Raw genomic sequence first — 25,531 nt, 5'->3', positions numbered from 1 at the left:
AAACATTATAAAACCATCAATGCAAAATGAAAAAGTAAAACAGTTTTATAGAATTTTATACCTTTGCAGCAACTGGAGGGGCTTTCTCACATGTCCTAGTACAGTGAAGAGGAGTTCCACTGTTAGGTGTGCTTTTTGCAAGCAGCTAGGGCACAACAAGAGATGGAATGAATCACACCACTGTATGTCTCCACTGTTAGGTGTTCTCCTCTCTCTTGGTCCGCCTACCTTTCTTTTAAGTTCTGGTGGACAAACTTTGGGAAATTGAGTGTCAGGCTGCATGCTATAGCAAGGGATGGGATGAATCACACCATTGTATGTCTTTTTATACATCTCCACAATAAAATATTCATGACAATAATCTTCAATATTTGCTCTTTTATAGCCAATTGCAACAACAGCATGCTTGCAAGGCACTCCAGAGATTTCCCACCAACTACAAGTGCAAGTTTTCTTATTCAAGTCAACAACAAAGGAAATAGGTCCTTTAGTAACCTCATACTCATTTGACTTACTTGGCAACATCTTGCAGAAACAGCTCTCCTTGATAATCTTACTCAAATTTGCCCTACAAATTGGTGTTACTCTACCGACCCAACTAGATGCCTTGATAACCTCTTATGCAACCTCACCATACATTTTTTTTTCTTATATTGTCAATAAGGGTCACAATAGGTTTGTTCCTCAACTTGTCCACCCAACTATTAAAGCTCTCAGTTATGTTATTGACCAACCATGCTGCTGGTTTTCCTTCATGTTTATTCTCGATATTTTTCATAAATTGCCTAAATTCATATAAATATGTTGCTTTTGCAGCCATCCAGAATTCCTTTCTCAACATAACTCCAGGAAATTGCTTTTTAAGGTTTATGAGGAGATGTCTACAATAATATCCATGAGATGCATTGGTAAAGTGCAATCTTATAGCCTCTATTAAGCCCTAAGAAATGCAATTACACAATTCAATCAACAATAAAATGATATTAAGTATAAACTAGCTCAATTATATTTACTTTAAATGAATGCATTACACTTAATAACTAAGTTTAATATGACATGCTTAAAAAACAAAATTGCAAAACACACAAATATATAAAATAAAAACATATAAAACACACACCTTTTGTCGATCTGACATGATAGTCCACGGCTTGTGTTCAGTTCTACCTCCAATGCATTGATATAGGCAGTCCAAGAAAAAAGTCCAACTTGCATGACACTCAGATTGCACAATTGCACTCAAGAAATACCCTATTCCCATCTACACTTACTACACTCAAGAAACACCCTCCAAAAGGACCTTCTGATTATGCTCCATCAAGTCCAATAAGGGGCCTACAACCTTCTAAAAATCCCAAATAAAGATGCTACTGAACTTTATAGGGTCAAAATCTGGCAGCCTAGGCATTGATTCAAATTTCACAAAAGACCCAGGATTAGACCTTTGCAAATTTTCTATGTATTGATGCAAGTTGTTATAGCTCTCTTCATGAGACCCTTCAGCCTTTTGTCTTGCCAAATGTCTAACCTTGTGCAACTGCCAATAATCTAGCTCAATACCCCATGTTTTACTTGATTCACTTTGCATAAAATCAAAACTTATGTTTGGGTCAGCAACCAATTGACCAGCCAAATTCTTCTTCACTCATTTAGTAGTAGCATTAGGATTTTTGTTACCAACGGGCCTTATGCAATTATGCTCCATTTGTAGTGTTTTTACAACAAAAGTAGTCAAATCAAGTGTAACACTAGCATGAAACTTCAAGGGACAACCATCGACCTTGCATTCAGCTGTCACTCTAACAATGTCATTCTTGATCATCTTTACCAAATACTCACCTCTCATTGCATAATCCCTCAAAGCTTCTCTACAAGTTTCAACATTAAGAAATACATGTCCAATCTTGAAGTCAATAGCACCTTCTTGAGGCGTGATAAAGATATTGTAATAGAATTTCTTAAATGGATCAGTTGGTTTTCTCCTTCTCCTCATGTTTATCACTTCACTTACTTCATCTTCCTCAGTTTCTAAGACAAATTCCTCATTATCAACGTCCACATCACTAAGAGCATCATTAGAGTCATCCTCTAAAACATCATCCTCACCTTCAACATGCATTTGCTTAGGCTCTAGTCAAATATCTCCAAAATTTGATCATCATCTTCATTACTTCCTGAAAACACATAGTTTTCATCCTCAGAATCACTGTCTTCAGAAACTGATCCATCATCCTCTTCTACTTCTACTTGAGTCCTCTTGTTAGTATTCATGTCACTGAACATGTATTTCTTCTTCTAGACCTCTTCAAAATGTGTAGTATTTCTTGTATTTCTTGTAGTAGTTGATCCCCTAGGTCTGCCTCTACATCTTTTTTTGTTAAGGTTGTTCACCATTGTAGAAAACAGAGTATAATCATTACATTACCTGTCCCAAACATGTGAACCTCTAAGAAACTGCCTTTACTCTCCCCCTCCAACTTCATTTTGTTCCCCACCTAAACTGTTATCAACATTGCCACCACTTAAGTCAGAAATTTCTGGATTCAAACCACTTATATTTTCTAGACCTCCAAGGTTTTCTACAATTCGAGCATTTGCATTTTGTGATTCTTCATGAATTTCTAGCATGAACGAACCTATATTATATGCAGCTTCATTGTTTTCTGTCACTGCATCTTGAGTAGTTTGTGTTTCTTCATGCATAATGCCACCCTCATTCTCAGCTTGCACTTCAGTATTCTGTGGATTTAATCCACCAACATCCTCCATGACTACTTGAGATTCCATAAAAGTCACACCACTAACTCCTGCATTAACAGTTGGTCCTACTTAGCTTTGCAAATCACCCACAACATGCTGAGAAACTTCTTCATTTTGATGCTCCAATAGCATAGGACCAATGTTGTCATCAACTTCACAATAAAAATCATCAAGCATAACTATTTTAAGTGGAGCTCTTCTGTTAGTTAGGCATAATGTGACTACTGTAGTGTCCTTAAACATCTCCAACATAAAATTGATGTCGTCGTCTTTCTCTATCTTCATATTCTATCCACATATGATATCCACATTTCCAGTTTGAACTTTGTGTAGCTCGCACACCAGTTGCAGCAGAACAATATAAGAAATTTTGTCGAGATCCACGCTATGTCATTCTCTTTGGTACAAAACTTCGATCGAATACCATGGAGGAAGCATGATAATGTTCTCTTGAAATGTAATTTATAATATCATTAATTCAATCACTCAACTACTAACCCAACTAACCCTAAAATCCCAAATATGCTACTGATATCAAAACAGTGGATCAAAAACGTGTAATAGACTTTTCTTAAAGCGCAAAATGATGATGACAGAAGAAAATTTCAAATAAAGTAACTAATTTTGCAAAATATGGAAGAAATTTTAAAAAAATTACCTTCAATCCTTCCGACCCCTGATCTCAGGAGAACGGAGAAAGAAAGTAACACGTCCAACACGTCCATTGCTTCCAAACAACAATTGCAAACAATCAAGCGAAATCCTCCATGAAAACTCAGAAAATTTATTTCTTTCGAAAGAAGTTGAGGTCTATATGAGACTTTTCATTTTCCCTCCACAAACGAAAGGGTTTTGTCCTGTCCTCCATGAAAACTCAGAAAATTTATTTCTTTCGAAAGAAGTTGAGTTCTATATGAGACTTTTCATTTTCCCTCCACAAACGAAAGGGTTTTGTCCTGTCGTACAGGGCAAATTCATCTTTATACACACTTTTAACCAAAAAAACCATTAGATCTTGGAGGAACCCCTTCGTAAGACGGAACATTAACCTCCAAAACTAAATACATAATTTAAAAAATTGACTCAAAAAATTAATTTTATAAAACCTAAGGGACTAAATAATTATTTTCCATAATTTTTTACTGAAGAAAAAACCTAGACTACATGGTAATTACATCAAAAATTTTATTTGCAAACAACTCCTTTAATAGTGTAGCGACATGAAATTTTATATACAAGCAAATTACCAGTAAACTTGCAAATGAATTCCACTAAAATTAATAAAATACATTCATCGAAACACGTCTTTAACCCATCCACAAAACGATCAAAACCCATAACCGGTAAAGATGGAATATATCTCTCTAACATTTTCTATTACTACCTATATTTTGATTGCCTCTCTCACCCATCAACGCGTTACCTCAATAAAAATTACATTAAATAATTCCAGAAAGAGATTTCTTGGAAAGAAAATAAAGAAAAAGAAAAAAAAAATGCCTGCAATCTTCCAAAATTTCAAAACTAGTGAACAAGTATTTTAGTGAGCAATCCGGTCATTCTTTAATAATTACAACATTCTCCATGTCGGAAAGCAATGTGTTCACCATCAATTAAGTCTCAGGATGAGGCGGGCCGTGCTTGCTGTAATTCCCAAATCTTTTGGAGATTCCAGCATCCGATAAGGTGTCCCAGACCTGCAAATTTCAGTAAATATAAATGACCCATATCTATTATATAATTAAATGTCATACATAAATTAGAAATACTAAATTTATATACAATAGGGTTTTTGCACTCACTTCAAGTTTTCCCTTTGAACCTCCTATAGCAAGCAAGAAAGGGCTGTCCTCAGAGAAGGAAATGGAAAAGACACCGCCCTGCATGCGTCAGAGCAGAATGTGACAATCAAATTCTTGAACTTGTAAAACCAAGTTGTCATCTGATCATTGTATCCTAAGATGGAAGTGTAGGATAAAAACACATACTGCTTTAGGGTTCTTTGATGCTACACAAGCTGGTTGGTTGTTTGACAAATCCCAAAGTTTTACCTGCACAAAATGAGAGCGGTATTGCAATTACGTGATGCATTTAATACAGCAAGCTATATGCAGGCCTATCAGAAAAAAGAAGGAAAAAACAAACACCATCGTCAAAGTACCATTTTATCTGTAGATCCAGTTGCAAGAAGCTGTCAAAAATCATAAAGGCAAACCTGTTAATATTTTAAAACACCTAATAAAAACTGAGGTTCAAAGCATAGATAATTTACATTAGGCACAGAAGGATTAAAGGAGACTGAGCAAACAGCTTTGTCATGTGCGTGGAGAGTAAAACTTGGCTTTAAATCAGAAGCTGAATTAGAGCTTGCAGTCCGTACATCAAAACCTTGGACCGTACCATCTTCAAGACTCACCTAAAAGAACAGTTAAGTTTCCATAAGTTGATTTTAATGCAAAATTATGGCAAATTAATGCTGCTCCTGCCAGCTTTCTTTGCTTATAAGAAAATGAGGAAATCCTAAAAGAAACAACGAAGCACACACCACAAATGAGTGATTACTATGGGGATCCCATGCCAAGCTTTCAACATCAGCTGTGACAGACCACTTAAAACCAGGATGCGTCGGTATCCTCCCATCCTTCTGCAATCCATAAAGAATATTATGGTCAAAAAAAGACTATCTCACAGCAAATAAGAAACATAACTTCCCCAGACAGAGTCAAGATTTTGAAAGCTCAATTGGTCATTTGAAAAGCAATATTTCCACTTCTAGGTTCAGTAGCAACCTATTTTGAAATCAGAATAAGCACAATTTCTATTACCATCACAACTGAATGATCAAAAGATCCACTGAGAAGAACTTGAGGCTCATGATGATTCCATGCAACTGCTTGAACCTGTATCGTATGAAGAAATTTGTAAACCACATCCAAAAAGAAAAATATAAAATAGCCAAAAATTTACCCATATGATGAAATAAGCTGAAACAGTATTATAAAAGACTGCCAAAAACATTCTAAAGGTGTTTTTTTTTTTTTTTTTAATTTAACAATGTCTGACATATTGGAGGAAACAGACTTCAAATATCAAGAGGCTCAGATTAGGGGTGTGCATCATTCACTTCTGCACGGTTGCAAAACCAAACAATTTAATTCGTCATTGCAGAGAACCAGACAAAACCAAACCAAAATGAAAGTAATAACTGAACTGAACTATCAAAATTAGGTTCAGTTTTGTTGCTTTTGAAACTAGAATAAAACCTGTGTTTGAAGCAAACCAAATAGGTAGTTGATCTAATTAGACCTAGGATCGAATATAGGTCACAGAAAAGGGAAACAAACCCTAGTAGTGTCACAACTCAGCAGAGGGGAGGATGAAGTCAGAGACTAAGAGGTGAATCTCAATGGCAACCAAGTGGCTGGTAGATGAGAATATTCAAAGCTCAATCTGAGGGTTGCAACTCGCAAGCCGACTCACCATGGAGGCATCTTATCACAAGCAATTCATATCTCAATTTCCATGTATTCTTTTAGGGTGCAGCCATAGCATATAGAGGTGAGTGAGGATTGAGGAGGAGACAAAATGATAAAGGTTTGAGATTGAGGCTTGAGCAGCATTGAAATTTTTCTTTTCAACTTCTCATCATACTTAAGGGTTGTTAGCAAAAGTAAAATGACAGTCTATGTATTAGGTTCGGTTTTTTGGATTTTTTTGTAACAATAAAAACTCAACTAAAATTACAAAAATCCAGAAAAACATGGCTGAACTGAATTTTCTGAACTAGTGCAGTTCCCTTTGCTTTTGGTTAAAGCTGCATATTGCTCATCCCTAGCTCAGATTAGGTAAAGAGAAAGTAGCAGTTTAAATGTCTTGCAGCCTATGCTTTGGGCTAAGAAACTTGATGGATGAATTGTAATATCTCACTGAGCATGATAAGGAGCAAATGGAAAACAAATGAATACAGCATAGCAAATGGTTCAAACAGCCAGGAAAAGCAATATAAATAAAGAAGGTATTCTTACCTTGTCTGTATGGTGCTCCATCGTAATATCACATTTTCCAGTAGCCACATCCCAAATTTTGATTTGTCTGTCAGCACTAGCGCTAGCAAGGATATTCCTGCATTTATTATTATTTTTTTATCAGCAATCAGAGCAATAAATTTATAATAGCATTCTAGAGAAGCAAGAAAAAACTCAAAACCATAATTCAACGCACCTATAATGTTTGTTCCAAGCAAGGCCAAGTACAGAATCAGTGTGACTGCCTTCTTTGTATTTGGTTGATGTCTGACATGAGAGGTCACAGAATTAGTAAACGATGCAAGCACAGAGAAATATGTCCATCAGGTCCACAACATAATTACTGTTTCTGAGTACATTAACACTGCCAGATATGGAACCACAGTATCAAAAACATACTCAAATCCAAGCTTTATGATTGCAATACTGTACTGATCCTACAAGGTTGTACATTTTAAGCAAAAAATGAGATTCATTGCCAATTTATAGCAGTCTCATTCCCTTATCAAAGTTAATTAATATACACATGAATTATTCATTACAACAATAAATGTCTATAAGCTAATATATTCATAATTCAAATGCATTGCATGCTATTAAGCAATTTGATTTAAGTCATAGGTCTGTATTAGACTTGGATGGAAGATCTGGAACGGTTAAGTTTGTTGTTTGTCCCATTGAAAGCATTTTTAATTCCAACAGAAAGATATGAATTATGTATAAATGAAGTTGAGTAAACATAAGATTCACCAAAGTAGCATGATGATTTTCAAAATATTGTAGATAGAACAAAATAAAATTATATAATTTAATAATGTAATTAAAAATCTATAGTAGGCAACTGCATATGAGAGATGATTATATATTGTAAATAGAAATAGCTTTTTATATAAAAATAAACATGGACTACAATAAATATAAAACATATATAGTTTAGATATTTTGCTTTATCATAATTAACTCAAATCAAAAGATTAAAATTGTTAAAGAAAGTAGAAATCGACCTTCTTCCCTTTTTTCTTCTTTTTCTTCTCTTCAACAACACCACCTAAAATTAGAGATGGTTGCACTTCATCAATCTGAGAACAGCGAAACTAGATGAGATTCTGCAACTATCTTTAAAATATAATAAGCTTATATTTTATGTATTTATATAATTCAAATTCAGGATCCACGTACAATGTCAAGATCCCATATCTCAATGGAAGGTTCCATTGAGCCCACAGCGATAAAATTTCCTGGGAATATACAAAATCATCTATCAGTATGATGGCTCCAAAAAAATAAGCTGAAAAATATATACACAAACTGAGATGCAGATTCCTTTTTTTAAAAAATTTAAAACAAATGTAAGTTATAAATGCCAAGAAAAAATGAACAAATCAGAAAAGTTTCAATGCTATATGGCAAACCTATGAGTTAATATACCTTTTTCTTCCCCTTTAAGTGGACAATCAAGCCATGCAGTACATAAAGGGAATGCAGACAGGACAATATCATGGTGAACATACATGTTTGAATCGCCATCCTCCGATTCCTCATATATCCAAACCTGCTCATAAATGATGAGTGCTTCATCAGATAGATAGAGAGGGTAAGAGATAGAAAGAGAAAGATCTCCAACCAAAACCTACATACCTCAAGGTGACTAAATTCATCCTCGTTACGTGCACAAATTATGACTGCATCTTTTGGTTTAATAGTCATGTCCTCAAGCTCTTCCGAATCTTCATCATCCTGCCAAAAACTTGTCCTCCATCAGAAGTCAAAGATAAAGAAATTAGATCCATAACATAAGAAAGTAGTCAAACTTACATCTTTCTCCTTTAGATACGGGTCCATATCATTGGTTGGGTAGTAAAGGTCCCCTAGTCCTTTACTGAATAGCTCAATGTCTGAGGCACACAGATGAACAATTAGCTGTATCAATTTCATATAAACAAAAACAGTTCCTAAGGAATCAAGAAACTACAATCCACGGATTTAATGATACTATCCTCAACACAAATTGCCAATTAAGCAAAGGATCCTAATCCATTCCTATTATTTCTTGAAAAACAAATAAGAAGTAAAAAAGTAAGTAATGCATAAAAAGATAAATAGTAGTCAGATATGTTCTAGTAATACCTTCATCCTCCTCATCATAATTATCCATGTCCAGTTCCTTTAGCCCATTAGTTATGTCATCAAATTTGGTTGTTGGCTTGTTATTCTCAGGAGTTCTACCAAGAGCATCTGCTACAGCTAATGCTTGTTTTACTTCATCAGTCTGCTTGGAAGTATCAACTTCCATATCTTCATCATCATCTTCCTCACTGCCGCTTTCTCCACTGCATCAAGGCATAAAAAAATTCATTCAATGTAATCATTAAACAACAAATGGAGCATAAAACAGAATTTTCGATTCAATAATTCTACTCAGATGCATTTAAATAACTTTGATAAGATAAACCTCAATAATCCTCCAAGGAATTCACATGTGAATGAAAATAGTAAAAAAAAAAAAGTAAAGCAATTGAAAATTATAAACAGTGAATTATATGACTCCTTATAAGTAAAACAAAATCAAAGAAAATACTAAATAAAAAAATAATTGACAAATTACCTTCTCTCTAAAGCACCAGCCTTTATCATCTCTTCAATTTCCTCTTTGGAAGGTGGGTCTGCCACAGCTGGAACAGACTTTGCAACCCCTTTGGGCACCCATGATACTGCCGCTATCATTCTTCAGTGATACTCACCCTAACTAAACTACAATAACTGAAGATCGGTGCACCAAGAACGGCGGTGGGGCAAAAGTATAAAGATGAATAGAGAGAAAAAAAGTTTGCGAGTGCCAGAGACTGACAAAGACGAGAAGGAAGAAACAAGGAGCGGCAGCGTGACCGAGAAAAAGCAATAGGGTAAACGATGGAAGGGTTGAGTTGTGGAAGACAGGCGACTCAAGGAGCACACGACGCAGCAGAAAGAAAAAAATGTAGGAAATTTCAATTTTACATGGTATTAAAACGACAGTGTTTCAGTGATTTGGAAGAGGGATGGTGCTTGCTAGGGTCTCCGTGACTTAGTTTTACTTGGGGCCTATTGGCCAACTAGTCGTGATTAAAAATTATAAATTATTTGAGTATTTATTTTTATTGAATTATATGTCATGTTTAAAATTTTTTATTTATATCTACGTATTAAAACCAACAATAAAAATAATTGAAAATATTTTGAGTAAATTAATTTTAAAATTAAAATTATCTATATGTATATTTATTAATTAAAAACACTAAATAGCCAATAAAACTAAAAAAATTTAAAATTATAATTGTCTATATCTATATAGTTATTAATTATAAATTAGTTTAAAATTTAAAATTTAAAATTTTAATTACTTACATCTCTATTAATTATAAATTAGTCTATAAAAAGTTTATACCCAATGCAATAAAATAATGAGAAAATTTTAAAACATTTTATATATTATTATTTATTGTAGTACTTGATAGTTGAGAGTATTATTTATTGAGACAGTTGATATTTATTTGATATTTTTTTAGGCTTTATATAATAAACAAATGTAAAGATATAAATTAATTTAAGAAAATAAAAATAAAAAATTAAATTTGAAAAAGGAAAGAAACGAAAACATAATTAATCACTGTTGTCATAATAGAGATTTATCCATTTAACCCTTTTACTTTTTATTAATTACATTTTTATCTTACAACGTTTTCTTTTAATCTTTTTTTTCTTTTTAATTAAATTTTTGCCACAATAATATTTTTCCCACTTAATCCGTTTATTATTATTTGATTACATTTTTACACAACATTATTTTCCGCTTAACCTTTTTGTTATTCTTTAATTATATTTTTGTCATAACTTAAACTTTAGTCATTCATTTTTGTTAAGTTAAATTTTTTTATTTTTGTAAGTAAAACTTAATACGAGTTTTCCATTGCATTTTTTAAATGTATAATTATAAGTATTTTGAATAGTTAATTTTGTAATATATATAATTGATGTACTTTTAATTTATATACAAAAAATTATTAATGGTTAACTTTCTTTGTTAATTTGATTTATTTTCATATTTGTTTTATTTTTTTTAGACTCTATTAATCAATACATGTCATATATCCTTTTCTGTGAAAATCATTAAAATTTAAAAATTTTAGTAGTTTACGTATGTACATATTATTATTTACAATTATCCATCAAAATATTAAATAATAAAGATTGATAATGATTTTTTTCAAGGCAAGTAAAAATTAATGTTTTAAACTTATATAAAACTCTACTGATACTATTTTTCAAATAATATTTTTTTATTTTTTTATTAGTTCAATTAATAAAATAATAATATTTGATATTTAAACCCAAGAACAATAATACCTATATAAATTTATATTTTTAAGATTTTTTTTGTCCAAATTGACTCAAATTAAAATTTCAAAGATAACAAAAATAATAAAAACTAATTTTAATTTTATTATATAAATTGCCCATTTTTCATTTGGAAATTATTATATATCTAATAGATTCACATTAAAATACTTTTTTTTCATACATTCACATTAAAAACTTTAGTTCAGATATTAAATTGACAAAGTATTAGTTTTTAGTCAAAATAATAAGTTGTATACTTATAATGAGTAAATTAATTAAAATAATAGATAAGACACTAATTTTGACCTTTAATATATATTTAAATGTACATATAATTTAGTATAGATGTAAAAAAAAGTGTCTTATTATTTATAGTATTTTATGCAATATAATCTAAATTCTATATTAAAAAATTACATATTTATTGTAGTACCTAATAGTTGAAAGTATTATTTATCGAGACAGCTAATATTTATTTGTGCAATCTATTAGTTTTTAGTCAAAATAATAAGTTGTATATTTATAAGTGTGGAAAGGTAGGACACCATAAGTCGCTGTACAAGTTGAGAGAAAAAATAAATAATTTTGATATATCGGATAAGTTAAAGCAGCAAATGATGAGTTTGCTTCTCACCGATACAGACACAAATTTAGAAATAAGTAATAACCCTGAAGATTTATATAAAATAGAATCTAGTTATTCAGAAGGTAGTCCAAGTGATATAAATAACTGTGAATTCGATGATTCCTGTATTTGTAAGATAAAAAGTATAAATGTAGTTGCTAAAGAAACAGATTTTCTTTTAGACTGTATAGATAAGATTGAAGATAAGGATGTTAAAAGGCAATATTTGTTCAAACTAAAAAATGTAATATCACACAAAGACGAAAAATAATATGAGCCCTATGAGTTAAAAGAAATATTTAATAGGTTCAATAACAATAAAGAGAAAGTTTCCCCTTCTTTAGCCGACCTACAACGAGAAATTAAAATAGTTAAAAGAGAGATAGAAGAATTAAAGCAAGAACATAATAAATTAAATAGGACATTCTTCAGTTACAAGTTAAAAAAATTATAGATGTTCAAGCAGAACCCTCAGAAAATAAGAAACATTATCTTATGATGAGTTTATTAATGTAATATCTAAAGTAAGCTTTCAGAAATGAATACTTTTAGTTAAAATAGTTGTTACTAATGATTTTCATTTAACTACGACTGCATTAGTTGACTCTGGTGCAAATCAAAACTGTTTACAAGAAGGATTAATTCCAACTATATATTATGAGAAAACTAAAGAAAGGCTTTACATAGCTGATGGTAGTAAGTTAAGAGCAGAATATAAATTAACAAAAGCAAAAATATGTGCTGACGGTTTTTGTTTTAAAACGCCATTTATTTTAGTTAAAAATCTTACTATAGGAGTAATACTAGGAAAACCCTTTTTAGCTACTATCTATCCCTTTAAAGAAGATAATGAAGCATTAAAAACAAATATCTTAAATAATCAAATATATTTTAAATTTATGCAACCAATTAGACAAAAGGATTTAAGTGCTATACAGGGTATTTTTATATATAAAGAAATAAATCTTATTGAACAAAAACAAAAACATATTAGCTATTTGAAACAAGAGATTAATAACATTAGAATTCAAAATCAATTACAACAAACTCACATACAATAAAAAATAAAAGACTTTGAAGAACTGTTAAATAAAGAAGTATGTTCAAATATTCCGAATGCCTTTTGGTCTAGAAAACAACATATAGTTCATTTACCTTACATAAGAGATTTTGATGAAAAAAATATTCCAACTAGATCTAAAGCTATACAGATGAATAAACAATTACAAGAATATTGCTACAAAGAGATAAATGATTTATTAGATAAAGGGTTAATTAGAAAATCTAAGTCCTCTTGGAGCTGTTCAGCTTTTTATGTTCAAAATGCGGCATAAATAGAAAAAGGAGCACCCAGGTTAGTTATTAATTGGAGGGACGGAGAAAGAGATGAATGTATAATTTTAATTGTGGAGTGACGGTAATTGTTAAACTAAAATGGAAAGGAGAATACAGTCTAGGCAAAGTAATATAATACACATAAGTATAAATAATCATGTTATTAGCTAAAGCAAAATAATAATTTAATAAAAGTAATTTTAAATTAAAACAGATGTAAAATGAAAATTGTATAAAAGAAAGCTTTATTACTTACAAGAAAAGAGAGCACAAAACTTTTGAAAGAGCAAGGTAGTGATAACACAAGCACGCTTCTTCTAAAACCTCTACATTTCTCATAACGTAGTTAGCTATTTATAGAAGAGTATGGACTTCATTTGAATTAAAGTTCGGATAGTTATCATCTAATAAGATAAACCTTATCCAAATACATAAATCTGATGGATACAAAACTGGCTTTAATGTTCCCTTTGGTCACTATGAGTGGAATGTTATGTCATTTGATTTGAAAAATGCCCCTTTTGAATTTCAAAATATTATGAATGATATCTTTAACAATTATTATGAGTTTTCAATAGTTTACATATATGATGTGCTTATTTATTCAAATGATATTGATCATCGCTTTTCTCATTTGAAAAAGTTTTATAATATAGTTAAGCAAAACGGTTTAGTTGTTTCTTCTTCAAAAGTTAAATTATTTCAAACTAAAATAAGATTTTTAGGACATGACATTTTTTAAGGTACTATTAAACCGATTGATAGATCAATTAATGTTACTGAAAAGTTTCCAGATGAAATTACTGATAAAAATCAATTACAAAGATTTTTGGGATGTTTGAACTATGTTGCTGACTTCATGAAAGATATTCGAATCTTATGTTAACCACTGTTCAATAGGTTAAGGAAAAACTCTTCTCCCTAGTCTGAAAAACATACCCAGTTAGTTAAAACCATAAAATCTAAATTTAAGAGCCTTCCTTGTCTTTCTCTACCAAATCCCGATTCATTTCTTATAGTAGAAATAGACGCCTCGGATATAGGCTATGGAGGTATTCTTAAACAAAAATTATCAGATCAATCTTTTGAATCTTTAGTTAGGTACCATTCCGTAGCATGGAATGATACACAAAAAAAATTATTCAACTATTAGAAAGGAATTGCTTTCAATATTTTTATGTATTACAAAGTTTAAAGATGATTTAATTAACAAAAAATTCCTTTTACGAATTGACTGCTCAGTAGCCAAAAATGTTTTAGAAAAAGATGTTAAAAATATTGTTTCAAGGCAAATTTTCGCTAGGTGGCAAGCCATTTTATCGTGTTTCAATTTTGAGGTTGAAGCCATTAAAGGTACTTCTAACTCTTTACCTGATTTTCTTAATGGCGAATTTTTGCAGGGAAAAGATAGAAACAAATAAGTTTTTCCCTTTATCTGAAGAATTTGTTAAGCAAAACTTAATGGACACTCCCATCAAGAACAAAATTACAAGAGAAAGTTATAGAAAAAAGAGTGTGAGTATTTTTCTCAATTACTTGGCCCTTCATCAACTCAATTACCAATACCAGCTTTTACTTCAACTACTTCTGTTACAAATAGACCAACCAATTACCATGACGCCCCTACCGGTGCATCATCATCTTCCACAATTAATTATCCTGATGTTAATAAGGATATAGAAATACCAATTACCTAAATCGAAAGGGAATATACTAAATGTTCAAATTTTTTAGAAGTTGCTCAAAAGGTATTTCCTTCTAATTTCCATTTTTTTCCCGAGTCACTTTCAAAAAATAGAAAGTTTTATGAGTTTATATTAGTTGATATAGACTCTATAATTCTGGAACATATTCATGATCCAGAAGATGTTAAAAAGGTTTTATATTCAAAAGTTCAAATAAGAAAGGTTTTCTCTCTCTCTGACTAGAACCAGAATCCATACACTGAGAGAAAATTCAGTCAAAACCTTATACCAAGTTCTTTCAACTGTGAGGATTATAAAAAAGCTTGGTATAATGCGTTTTATTTTAATATCTTTTAATGTAGGATTTTTTCTTATCATCATCTATTGTATTTATCATCTTAAAAGGAGATCCTATAACTATCTGATGTTGATGACCAAATTTAATTTCTTCTAGAGGAAGATGAACAGCTGTAACAACATCATTAGATGTAGTTATCCATTCCTTAGTTACCTTTTGATTAACTAAGATTTCTTGAAAAGGTTATTCTATACTATTCTCAATAGAATAAATAGAAAACCATTGAAAGAAATGAATATTAACTTTATATTGATTGAACTCTATGATAACCGATTAACCAATTTCGGACAAGATAAGTTACTCTCATTTGCAGCTACTTTTGGAATTCCATGGATCTTATCCTGGAATTATCAAGTTAAACAAGTTCAACCACTACCCTTTCCTCCTATGTTGTTAAGAATTTTCAGTAACAAATGGTGGAAAGACTACAACCAAACCCAAGCCTGTGTTCAAGTTGTTCAAAGATATTTTAGCTCTAAGAGACATCTACCTTTGGCGAAAAATCCAAAGAATTTAGATTTCTTAACGGATAAGAGCAAATTGCAGGCTGCTCTTGTCGCTACCAGTTCAATTGAAGAATTCAAGAAAACGCTACAAGATGTAAATGGTCAAGTATCGCAAGATGACGAAGATGAAAATGAAGCTACTTCTAGCTACCAGAAGGGAGCAGACTGGAAGTGTGGAGGGACGGAGAAAGAGATGAATATATAATTTTAATTGTGAAGTGACAGTAATTGTTAAACTAAAATGGAAAGGAGAATAAAGTCTAGGCAAACTAATATGATACATATAAGTATAAATAATCATGTTATTAACTAAAGCAAAATAATAATTTAATAAAAGATTTTAAATTAAAACATATGTAAAATGACAATTGTATAAAAGAAAGCTTTATTACTTACAAGAAAAGAGGGTACAAAACTTTTGAAAGAGAAGGGTAGAGATAGCACAAGCACACTTCTTCTAAAACCTTTGCCTTTCTCATAGTGTAGTTAGCTATTTATAGAAGAGTATGGACTTCATTTGAATTAAAGTCTAGATAGTTATCATATAATAAGATAAACCTTATCTACATAAGATAGATAGGCCTAATATAGACAAATAGGGTAGGGCCTAATACAGACAACAGCTTGATAAGCCTAATATAGACAAAAGCTTGATAAGCCTAATACAGACAAAAGTTGGATAGGCCTAATGTAGACAAACAACTTTACATATTTATAAGGTGACAGAAAGAGCCTGATAAAACAAGCAACTTTGCTTGAAAATATCTGATATTTATTTGAACTGGATAGACTTTAATCTATATGATTTATATCATAACAATCATCTTCATGGAGTGGTGAGTAGCTAGAAGTAGCTTCATTTCCATCTTCGTCGTCTTGCGATACTTGACTATTTATATCTTGTAGTGTTTTCTTGAATTCTTCAATTGAATTGGCAGCGGCAAGAGCAGCCTGCCATTTGCTCTTATCCGTTAAGAAATCTAGATTCTTTGGATTTTTCGCCAAGGGTAGATGTCTCTTAGAGCTGAAATATCTTTGAACGGCTTGAACACAGGCTTGGGTTTGGTTTTAGTCTTTCCACCATTTGTTACTGAAAATTCTTACCAGCATAGGGGGAAAGGGTAGTGGTTGAACTTGTTTAATTTGATAATTCCAGGATAAGATCCATGGAATTCCAAAAGTAGCTGCAAATGAGAGTAACTTATCTTGTCTGAAATTGGTTAATTGTTTATCATAGAGTTCAAAGCCTTGTAGTATCTTTGTAGGGAAAGTTTTAATTGAACATCTGAAAATACTTGAACCATTCTTGAAACCAATAAGGAAATTCTATAATTGAACCTCGTGGAATCATGATGAACCACGAATGATTATGATTTCTCAAATAAAATGCATTATACCAAGCTTATTTATAATTCTCATAGTTGAAAGAACTTGGTACAAACTTTTGACTGAATTTTCTCTCAGTGTATGGATTTTGGTTCCAGTCAGAGAGACAGAAAATTTTCTTATTTGAACTTTTGAATATAAAAGCTTTTTAACATCTTCTGGATCATGAATATGTTCCAGAATTATAGAGTCTGTATCAACTAATATAAACTCATAAAACTTTCTATTTTTTGAAAGTGACTCGGAAACAAAATGGAAATTAGAAGGAAATACCTTTTAAGCGACATCTAAAAAATTTGAACATTTAGTATATTCCTTTTCGATGTAGGTAATTGGTATTTCTATATCCTTGTAACAGACTGATTTTCTTTTAGTGTCGGTAATAGTGATTTACCGGTCTGTGAATAGTACATCGGTCCAGAATTTGGTATTATTTTAGTCCGAAAAAATTACTATGCATATTTAAGGCATCCGCCGTCTAGTTCTCCGGGATTGGCCGGTGGGTGTTACAATCCTTATTAACATAAGGATAATTAATTGTGGTAGATGATGATGCACCGGTAAGGGCGTTATGGTAATTGTTGGCTCAAAGGTCAAATATTAATCTCGAGATTTTGATGATTAAAACAAAACAAATAAATTTAAATTATTTTATTTGTGCTAATAATATTTTATGCAGATTATATATGGAAAGTAATAAATGAACAAGACAAGTCCTACAAATTCAAGAATTGTGAAAACATTTGAAGACCCTATTAGTTAGATTTTTTAGGATTCATTGTAGGATAGAGAGAACATCCAATTATAAGCACAAAAATCAATTTTCTCTCATCAAAAGGATTTTTCGAAAATATCTTTTTAAATTAAAACTTTTTCTTTCGTTCTTTGATTGTCTTACCTAAAATGGAGGAGATCTTGTCTCAAACATTTTTTGTAATAAAATCTTAGAAAAAGCTTACTTTAATTTTTCGAATTCTCTTAAGATTCGAAATATTCAAATTACCTAAATTAAAGAGACTTTGTCTCTAGCAATTTTGGTAATAAGAATAAATTGAATAAAGATCTTATGCAATTCATTTTCGGAAACAAAACTTTTTGAGGATCCAAAAATATTAATTTATTTTTTCTTACCTAAACAAAGGAAGATTATATCTTAATTCGCTTTTGGTAAATAAATCCTTCGAAAAAGATTTCTTCAAATATATACTTTCGAAAATCTTTGTTTTTAAAGGAAAGAAAGATTGTCTCTCATTTGCTTACCAAAAAGATAGAATGTGGACTCAAAAGTTTTGGTAACAACGATTTCCATATCTTCTAAATAAGGAAAGTCAATATTTTTATTTGAAGATATTCACCTTCTAAAAACGAGAGTCACAGCCCTCTCTATAAAAAGGCTTTTCATTTTTGAAAGACGTGGATAGAAGAGTTTTCGTTTTAAGAGTATTCGTCCATTGATCATACCTTTTATCTCTCAAAACTTACTCTCTAACCCCTTATTTCTTTTCATCTTAAATACTTTACGTTTTATTCTTAAAAGAGAAAAGAAACTTTATAATAACTTCTTTTGAAAAACAGTTCTAATTTCTAAAACGATTTTCTAGATCTTAAAAACTGTTTTTCCTGTGCTTATATTTATATTTCTATCTGTCTATTCAGATTCTGTAATCTTTAGTAGACAGGTTTCTATTTGATAAACTTTTGTGTAATAGCTTAGGTGAAAAAGCTATTGGGAATAGGTTATCAAGGAACCTTCTCTGTGAGAGAGATTCTAATGTCTTGAACTGAATTTCTGTATTCTGCCAAAAATAGAAAGGGTTGAGGTTAACTAGAACCTTTGGAAAATCTAGTGGGACAAAGGGTAGATCTAGGAGTTGATCTATTGCCTTGCACTGTTAGTTTGTCTCTTACCCTTGAAAAGAGATAACATAGTTGAGGATCTCAAGATGAGTCTTGGGGAGTGGATGTAGGCGAGTTAGTGCCGAACCACTATAAATCACTGTGTTGATCTTTTTATTTTCTGAAGTTTTGCTTGATAATATTTTACTCACACTTTTGTTTATATTTTAGAAATACTAAAGTTGTTAATAGTTTTGATGTTCTAATCTAAAATAAGCTTTATCTTTTGCGAACATTAGAACTCTGGACTTCTGCAGAGTGAATATACCAAGTTCTAAATTGTTCTTCTATTTACAGTATATTTCACTACTTGGGTTTCTAATCAGTTTTCTAAACTTGATTAAAGCTTTGTGAAGCAGTTCAGATTTCGATAACTGTCTCTCACACAGTCTTTCATGTTTTTCTAAACTTTATGAGGAACTTCTAATCAAAATGGCTTTCCGTCACAAAGCAGTTTTGATATTAAATAAGACATTGTGAAGCAGTTCTAATTAATAGCTGTACCTTGCAAAGTCTTTCTATTTACTCTGAATAGAACATTGTGAGGTAGTTCTAATCAATAACTCATTATCACAAGTTCATTACTTTTCCGCTGCAAATAGAATTCTGAGTTTGGTTTTCAAGCTAAATTTTTTATTTTTAAAAAATTCAATTCACCCCCTCTTGGGTTGTTCCATACATATACGGGACCCACTGTAATTGGTTGGTTTATTTGTAATAGAAGTAGTTGAAGTAAAAGCTGGTATTGATAATTGAGTTGATGAAGGGCCAGCTAATTGAGAAGAAATACTCACACTCTTTTTTCCATAACTTTCTCTTGTAATTTTATTCTTAATGGGAGTGCCCATTAAGTTTTGCTTAACAAATTCTTCAGATAAAGGGAAAAAGTTATATATTTCTATCTTTTCTCTGCAAAATTTGCGAGTAAGAAAATCAGGTAAAGAGTTAGAAGTACCTTTAATGGCTTCAACCTCAAAATCGAAACGCGATAAAATGGCTTGCCACCTAGCGAAAATTTGCTTTGAAACAATATTTTTAACATCTTTTTCTAAAACATTTTTGGTTGCTGAGCAGTCAATTCGTAAAAGGAATTTTTTTTTAATTAAATCATTTTCAAACTTTATAATACATAAAACTATTGAAAGCAATTCCTTTTTAATAGTTGAATAATTTTTTTGTGTATCATTCCATGCTACGGAATGGTATCTAACTAAGAATTCAAAAGATTGATCTGGTAATTTTTTTTTTTAAGAATACCTCCATAGCCTATATCTGAGTCGTCTGTTTCTACTATAAGAAATGAATCGGAATTTGGTATAGAAAGACAAGGAAGGCTCTTAACTTTAGATTTTATGGTTTTCACTAACTAGGTATGTTTTTCAGACCAGGAGAAGAGTTTTTCCTTAACCTATTGAATAGCAGTTGACATAAGATTCGAATATCTTTCATGAAGTCAGCAACATAGTTCAGACATCCCAAAAATCTTTGTAATTGATTTTTATCAGTAATTTTGTCTGGAAAATTTTTAGTAAAATTAATTGACCTGTCAATTGATTTAATAGTACCTTGAAAAATGTCATGTCCTAAAAATCTTATTTTAGTTTGAAAGAATTGGGAGAAATTTAATTATTTATTTTTGCATAGAAACACTAAATTAGAAGAAGATTTGAGAGAAGGAAAAGTTGCAAGGTTTATGTGAAGGAGATGAAATATCTTTCTTCCATTCTTCTTCTTGGTTCACATAAGATCGCAGTCTGAAATTTCCTTGTGTCTCGCTTTCGTACATGAAGGGTGTTACGATTCTTTATTTGTAATTCAAATGCTTTGACATATTCTTGATACTATATATATTATGGTTGAGATATTCTCTCCATTTAGTTTAGATAATAGACTTAGTCTTTTGATATATTTTTGGTTGGGATATTGTATTTTATGGTTGAGATATTCTCTCCATTTAGTTTAGATCATAAGTCTTGTAACTCTATAAATGCCAACTTCAAGTGGCATTACAACTAAGCAATACAAATATTCTTCACGCTCTTCTGTAGCTTGTACACGGTATCAGAGCATTTAATATGACAGAAACAACCAATCCTATTTCGTAGAATTTTCATTTAAAATCTAAATTTCAATTCCAATCAGTGAGATTATACAATAAAATATTTTATTATTGTTAAATTGGACCCGTAAACCAATTTGAATTATTCGAAAAATCCGTATATCAAGCAAAAACCAAACTTGACCATTGAGTTGGACCAAACCTGTTCGATAGTCTAGAGACCTTAGACGTTTTTTCTTTTCTCTTCTTCTTCTCCAGCGCCACTCACCTCTCTCTCTCTCTCTCTCTCTCTCTCTCTCTCTCTCTCTCTCTCTCTCTTTCTGCTGGTCTCCAGCCACCTGAAACAGGCTCGATGATCGTCGTGACGCCACCAGCTGTCTCTTCTCAGTCTCTGTTTCCGGTGAACACAATAGGCAGGCGAATGATCTCCGCCTTCGATCGCCGCTTCTCGCGATCCAAGTCTCCAACTGCCACCGCTCAATGTCGCATTCTTCCTGTTCACGACTCCGGTGAGGGCAACAGCTCAGGCGAGTAGGTACTTCTGTTTCGGTCGACTTCAACGACTGCCTCCTTTCTCTCTTTTCGTTCCGGTGAGACTGGTTCAAGGCCAAGTCGATTTGGTCCCTTCCCCGTCACTGTCAGCTCCGCTAGTCACCTCCGATTGTCTTTCTAGCGAACACAGACGCTGATTCTGGTCAAGTTTACCTGACAGTGCTATATTTTGGGTATTTCCCAATATACTTTATGAATATTAATTATAATTAAAGGATTTTTAATAAATTATAATAATTGTTAGTAAGTATGAATTTGATTAGCAAGCTTTAATAAATTAAAGTAAATTTTAATTGTTGCTAAATATATTTAATTGAAGAACTTGGGTAATAGCTTCGATGGAAATTATAGTATGTGTTTATGGTAGGTTGGACTATATATATATATATATATATATATATATATAGATATATATATTGTACATTGAACTATTTAACTTTATAATTTAATTTGGATTGAAGATTAAGAATAGACCATAAATTAAGTGAGGTCTTAGAACGATTTGCTTAGGACATAATACGAAAATATGAATAGAGTAAGATGTATTATTTTAATAGGCAGCACTTATTGTGGAGCTAAAATTATTTTAATGAATGTATGTAGATATTGTCCATATTTTAGTATGAATAAGTCCAAGTTGATAACATCATATATCGAATGAAGGAATAGTTTGTAATGTCCTAGATTGGTATACATTTGAGTGATGAACCAAAAAACGAAGTAAATTAAATACTTAACCAGTTGTTTTGGAGATCGAAAATAATTTATGTAAAAGGGAATCTATTGATAGAAAGGTAATAGATATTTCAAAATTAGAATTATAATGGTCGTGAATTATGCTATTTACAAGGACATAATAAGTTAATGGAAGTATGAATTTTGAGGTTAAACTAGAATGATATATGAGTATATACCGAGGTCAAATCGAAGATATATTTTAACTAATGAGTTAAGAATTGAATATATAAATTGTATTTATAGCGGTTAGATGTTTGAATTGATTGATTGCCAGATGGATGGGCTGTGTGAGTAGTAATTGATAAGTGTACTAGATTGCTAATATTGAAACAAGTGGAAAAGTTCTATTTTAAGGGAAATACTACCTGAAATTTTAATAGAAATCAGATCTATTATAACAGTTAGATATTTAAGTAAATATATTAAATTAATTCTTTAATTTCTTATTTGAGAAAAATTCATTTGTCTAATGCTATTTTCCTATATATATATATATGTCTTGTCTAGATCATCCGAGTTTGTCTACCGCTGTTGCTGGTCAAAATCCAAACAAAGGCTTGCTCCTTTTTTTATTACTGTGAGTAATAATAAATAGTGCATACTATCATTTGCATGCATATATTATTTACTTTATAAAGGAATAATTAAAAGATAACTTAACATTTATTTTATTATATGACTAGGTTATTATTAATATATGATTATGTTTATATACATTTCTTTACATCTTAATTAAATTCTTTTATATTGCATATTAATTATTGATTTGGTGCATTGTACTGGGTGAATTGTTTGATTACTTGTGCTGTAAAATTGTTATGTCTATTTGTGTGGAATTGGGATGAGGTGGGTCACCATAGGTTTGTGAGGGCAGTCTTCGATACCGTTGGTCATGTATGGGGAGATTGGTGCCCCCGTGTGCATCTGATGATATATGGTATGGAAAACAACAGGGTGGCCGCCTGTTGGTATGGAAAGGAAAAGAGAGCATATAGGTTAACATAATTTTAGTACTTGGTATATAATCCTCGTGGGAACGATATTCTACTCATCATATATTACTTGTAGCGATTTCGTACACTTGCGAACTAATTGTCATCGCCCAACATTTGCCCTACTCTTAGGGCGCCCATGGTACCATTCCTTGGGAGGAGTACGATCAACGCTACACTAGAAGATTAAATTTCCTTTCAATGGTGAAGTCATCACCATTCTTGCGTCCAGTGAAAGGAGTGTAGATACGCTCAATATGGATAAGCAAGTAATCCTCCCATGAAGCAATTTTCATATTGCCATTTTGAGCACTGCCATGGGCTCACTATCTCCAACATCTTGAAGAGAATGAACTATGAAGAAAGGAAAGGGCTAGAAAAGAATCAGCAAGGCAATACAGAGTTACCTGAGATCCACACTTAGAGAAACCACATGGGCCTGGGGTACAAAATTGGGAGCACACCATAGAATACATATGGCTGGTTGGACATGGATAGATGATTCATCCTTTCGAGTGAGCATTCCTCTCCATGTCTACCGATAAAGCCTTTTAAGCATAAGGGAACGACATACCTCGGTTTGAAAATCTTCATGGATATGATTGATATCTTGGCCATTGAGCCCAAGGAACCAAAGGCTGAGTCAGAGGAAGAGCAAAAGATGAAGAAAGAGGACCCAAGAAAGAGGGGGTTGAAGGGCCACGTATGGCCAAGGAGGAAGAGAAGAAAGAAGAAGAAGAGGGACATGTTGCCTAGGTGAAGGAAGAGGAAGATAGCAAGAAGAAAGCAAGCACCAGCAAAGAGGAAGAAGACCCTGCTGAGCAAGTTCTGAAATCAATAAGGACCTTTATCGAGGAGAGCTTTGAAGAAGCTGAAGCCTCTACTGATATGACTATTTCTGTTAAAGACAAATCTGATTGTAATTAACTATCCATGCTATTTAATGAAATGAACTTTAATTTTGCTTTCTTGTTTGATGTCTTTCCTGATGGTTCCATTCATGAAGTAGATAAGCACATGCACTATTTTTACATTAACTCATCATGCATGCTTGAATTTAATATTGGTATAAAAGAAAATCTGCGAATTCTATTAATTGGGCCAAACTTAACGCCAATGCTAAACACAAAATTTCAAAGTCTAGTCATGGATAAAAAGGAAGCCTTCGTATGGAGTTATGAGGATATGATAGAAATAGACAAGTCTATAGCTGAGCACACAATTCTTTTATATCTTGGAGCCAAGCTAGTGAAATAGAAGAGAAGAAGGTTGAGACTAAAATGGGCCAAGAAGATTAAAGAGGAAGTAAGCAAACAGATAAATGCAGGATTTCTAGAGGTCGTTCACTATCGAGAATGGCTGGCGAACGTAGTCTCAGTTCTAAAGAAAGATGGAAGGGTCAGAACGTCTGTGGACTACAGGGATCTAAATAAAGCATCATCAAAGGATGATTTTCCTCTCCCTCATATTGATATTTTGATCGATAGTTTGGCAATGATGGGATGCTACTCCATTATAGATGGGTTTGCAGGGTATAACCAAATTCTAACTACACGTTTGGTGCTATAGACGCGATTGAGGAATTCCTGCTCGAGTTATTCCCAACTATTAATAGAACCAGGCTTAAGATCAGTATACTAATCAAAGGCATTTCGGACTGAATGAATTGTTTGATGAGAAGATTATCGTCCGTGCCAGCATTGTTGTAAGTTTCCACAAAGTGGGATACATATTGTCTTAGATTTCCTTTTCCATCAAATTATTGAAATTTGGGAGGTTGGTAGTTTGATGGCATAATCATCATGTCGATCCTCAAAGTGTATTGCTTTGAATAAGTATAAGAAGGTTATATCATAGTCTCCAACTAATCTTTCAAGGCTTTTTTAATCAGCTCCTACAGTTGAATAGTTGAGATGGAGCCATTAGCAGTAAGTTTGACACCTTTTACCGGGGTCTCCTCTGATGGTGTCGCTTTCAACATTATAGACCCGTTTGATGCAGACTCATCCTTTTCAAACATTTGACTTTTCCTTGTTACCCCTTCTAACCTATTCATGAGATGGGCAATTTGGTTATCTTACTCTTAAAGAACATTATTGAGAGCTTCCAGTTGCAGCTTCAAAGCATGTAGTTCTTCTGCTAATGTAGTTCTAGTCATCATAACAGACATGACATTATAAGTGTTTGTTGTTGAAGCGGGTGACCGCTTTTGGGAAGCGCTTTTCCCAGTAGACTCC

The 25,531-nt window shown here is 32.0% G+C and overlaps 1 protein-coding gene across 1 annotated transcript; it reads right to left on the bottom strand.

Moving 5' to 3' along the window:
• Window positions 1–4,003: 4,003 nt before the first annotated feature.
• Window positions 4,004–9,765, bottom strand: LOC105638551 (uncharacterized). The gene is made up of 16 exons (XM_012222369.4): window positions 9,391–9,765; window positions 8,913–9,115; window positions 8,601–8,680; window positions 8,424–8,522; window positions 8,214–8,337; window positions 7,965–8,023; window positions 7,790–7,864; window positions 6,982–7,052; window positions 6,786–6,882; window positions 5,586–5,660; window positions 5,306–5,404; window positions 5,033–5,176; window positions 4,922–4,951; window positions 4,749–4,811; window positions 4,563–4,640; window positions 4,004–4,457 (listed from the first exon to the last, which is right to left on the bottom strand). The coding sequence occupies exons 1-16, from the start codon at window positions 9,507–9,509 to the stop codon at window positions 4,374–4,376; spliced, it is 1,500 nt and encodes a 499-aa protein (XP_012077759.1). The 5' UTR covers window positions 9,510–9,765; the 3' UTR covers window positions 4,004–4,373.
• Window positions 9,766–25,531: the final 15,766 nt, after the last annotated feature.

This window comes from Jatropha curcas, chromosome 7 (genome assembly GCF_041381405.1).
Source record: "Jatropha curcas cultivar XTBG-Jc1 chromosome 7, XTBG_Jcur_1.0, whole genome shotgun sequence".
NCBI lineage: Eukaryota > Viridiplantae > Streptophyta > Magnoliopsida > Malpighiales > Euphorbiaceae > Jatropha > Jatropha curcas.
The sequence above is the reverse complement of the archived record's forward strand: the minus strand, read 5'-3'. Positions and strand labels throughout refer to the sequence as shown.

Excerpts from the sequence above, each read along its gene's own strand:
- LOC105638551 (XM_012222369.4), bottom strand. The coding sequence starts at position 9,509 with ATGATAGCGGCAGTATCATGGGTGCCCAAAGGGGTTGCAAAGTCTGTT. Across the intron at positions 5,405-5,585 it reads TTGATCATTCAGTTGTGATG|AAGGATGGGAGGATACCGAC; the intron begins GTAATAGAAATT and ends TATGGATTGCAG. Across the intron at positions 4,812-4,921 it reads CTGGATCTACAGATAAAATG|GTAAAACTTTGGGATTTGTC; the intron begins GTACTTTGACGA and ends CATTTTGTGCAG.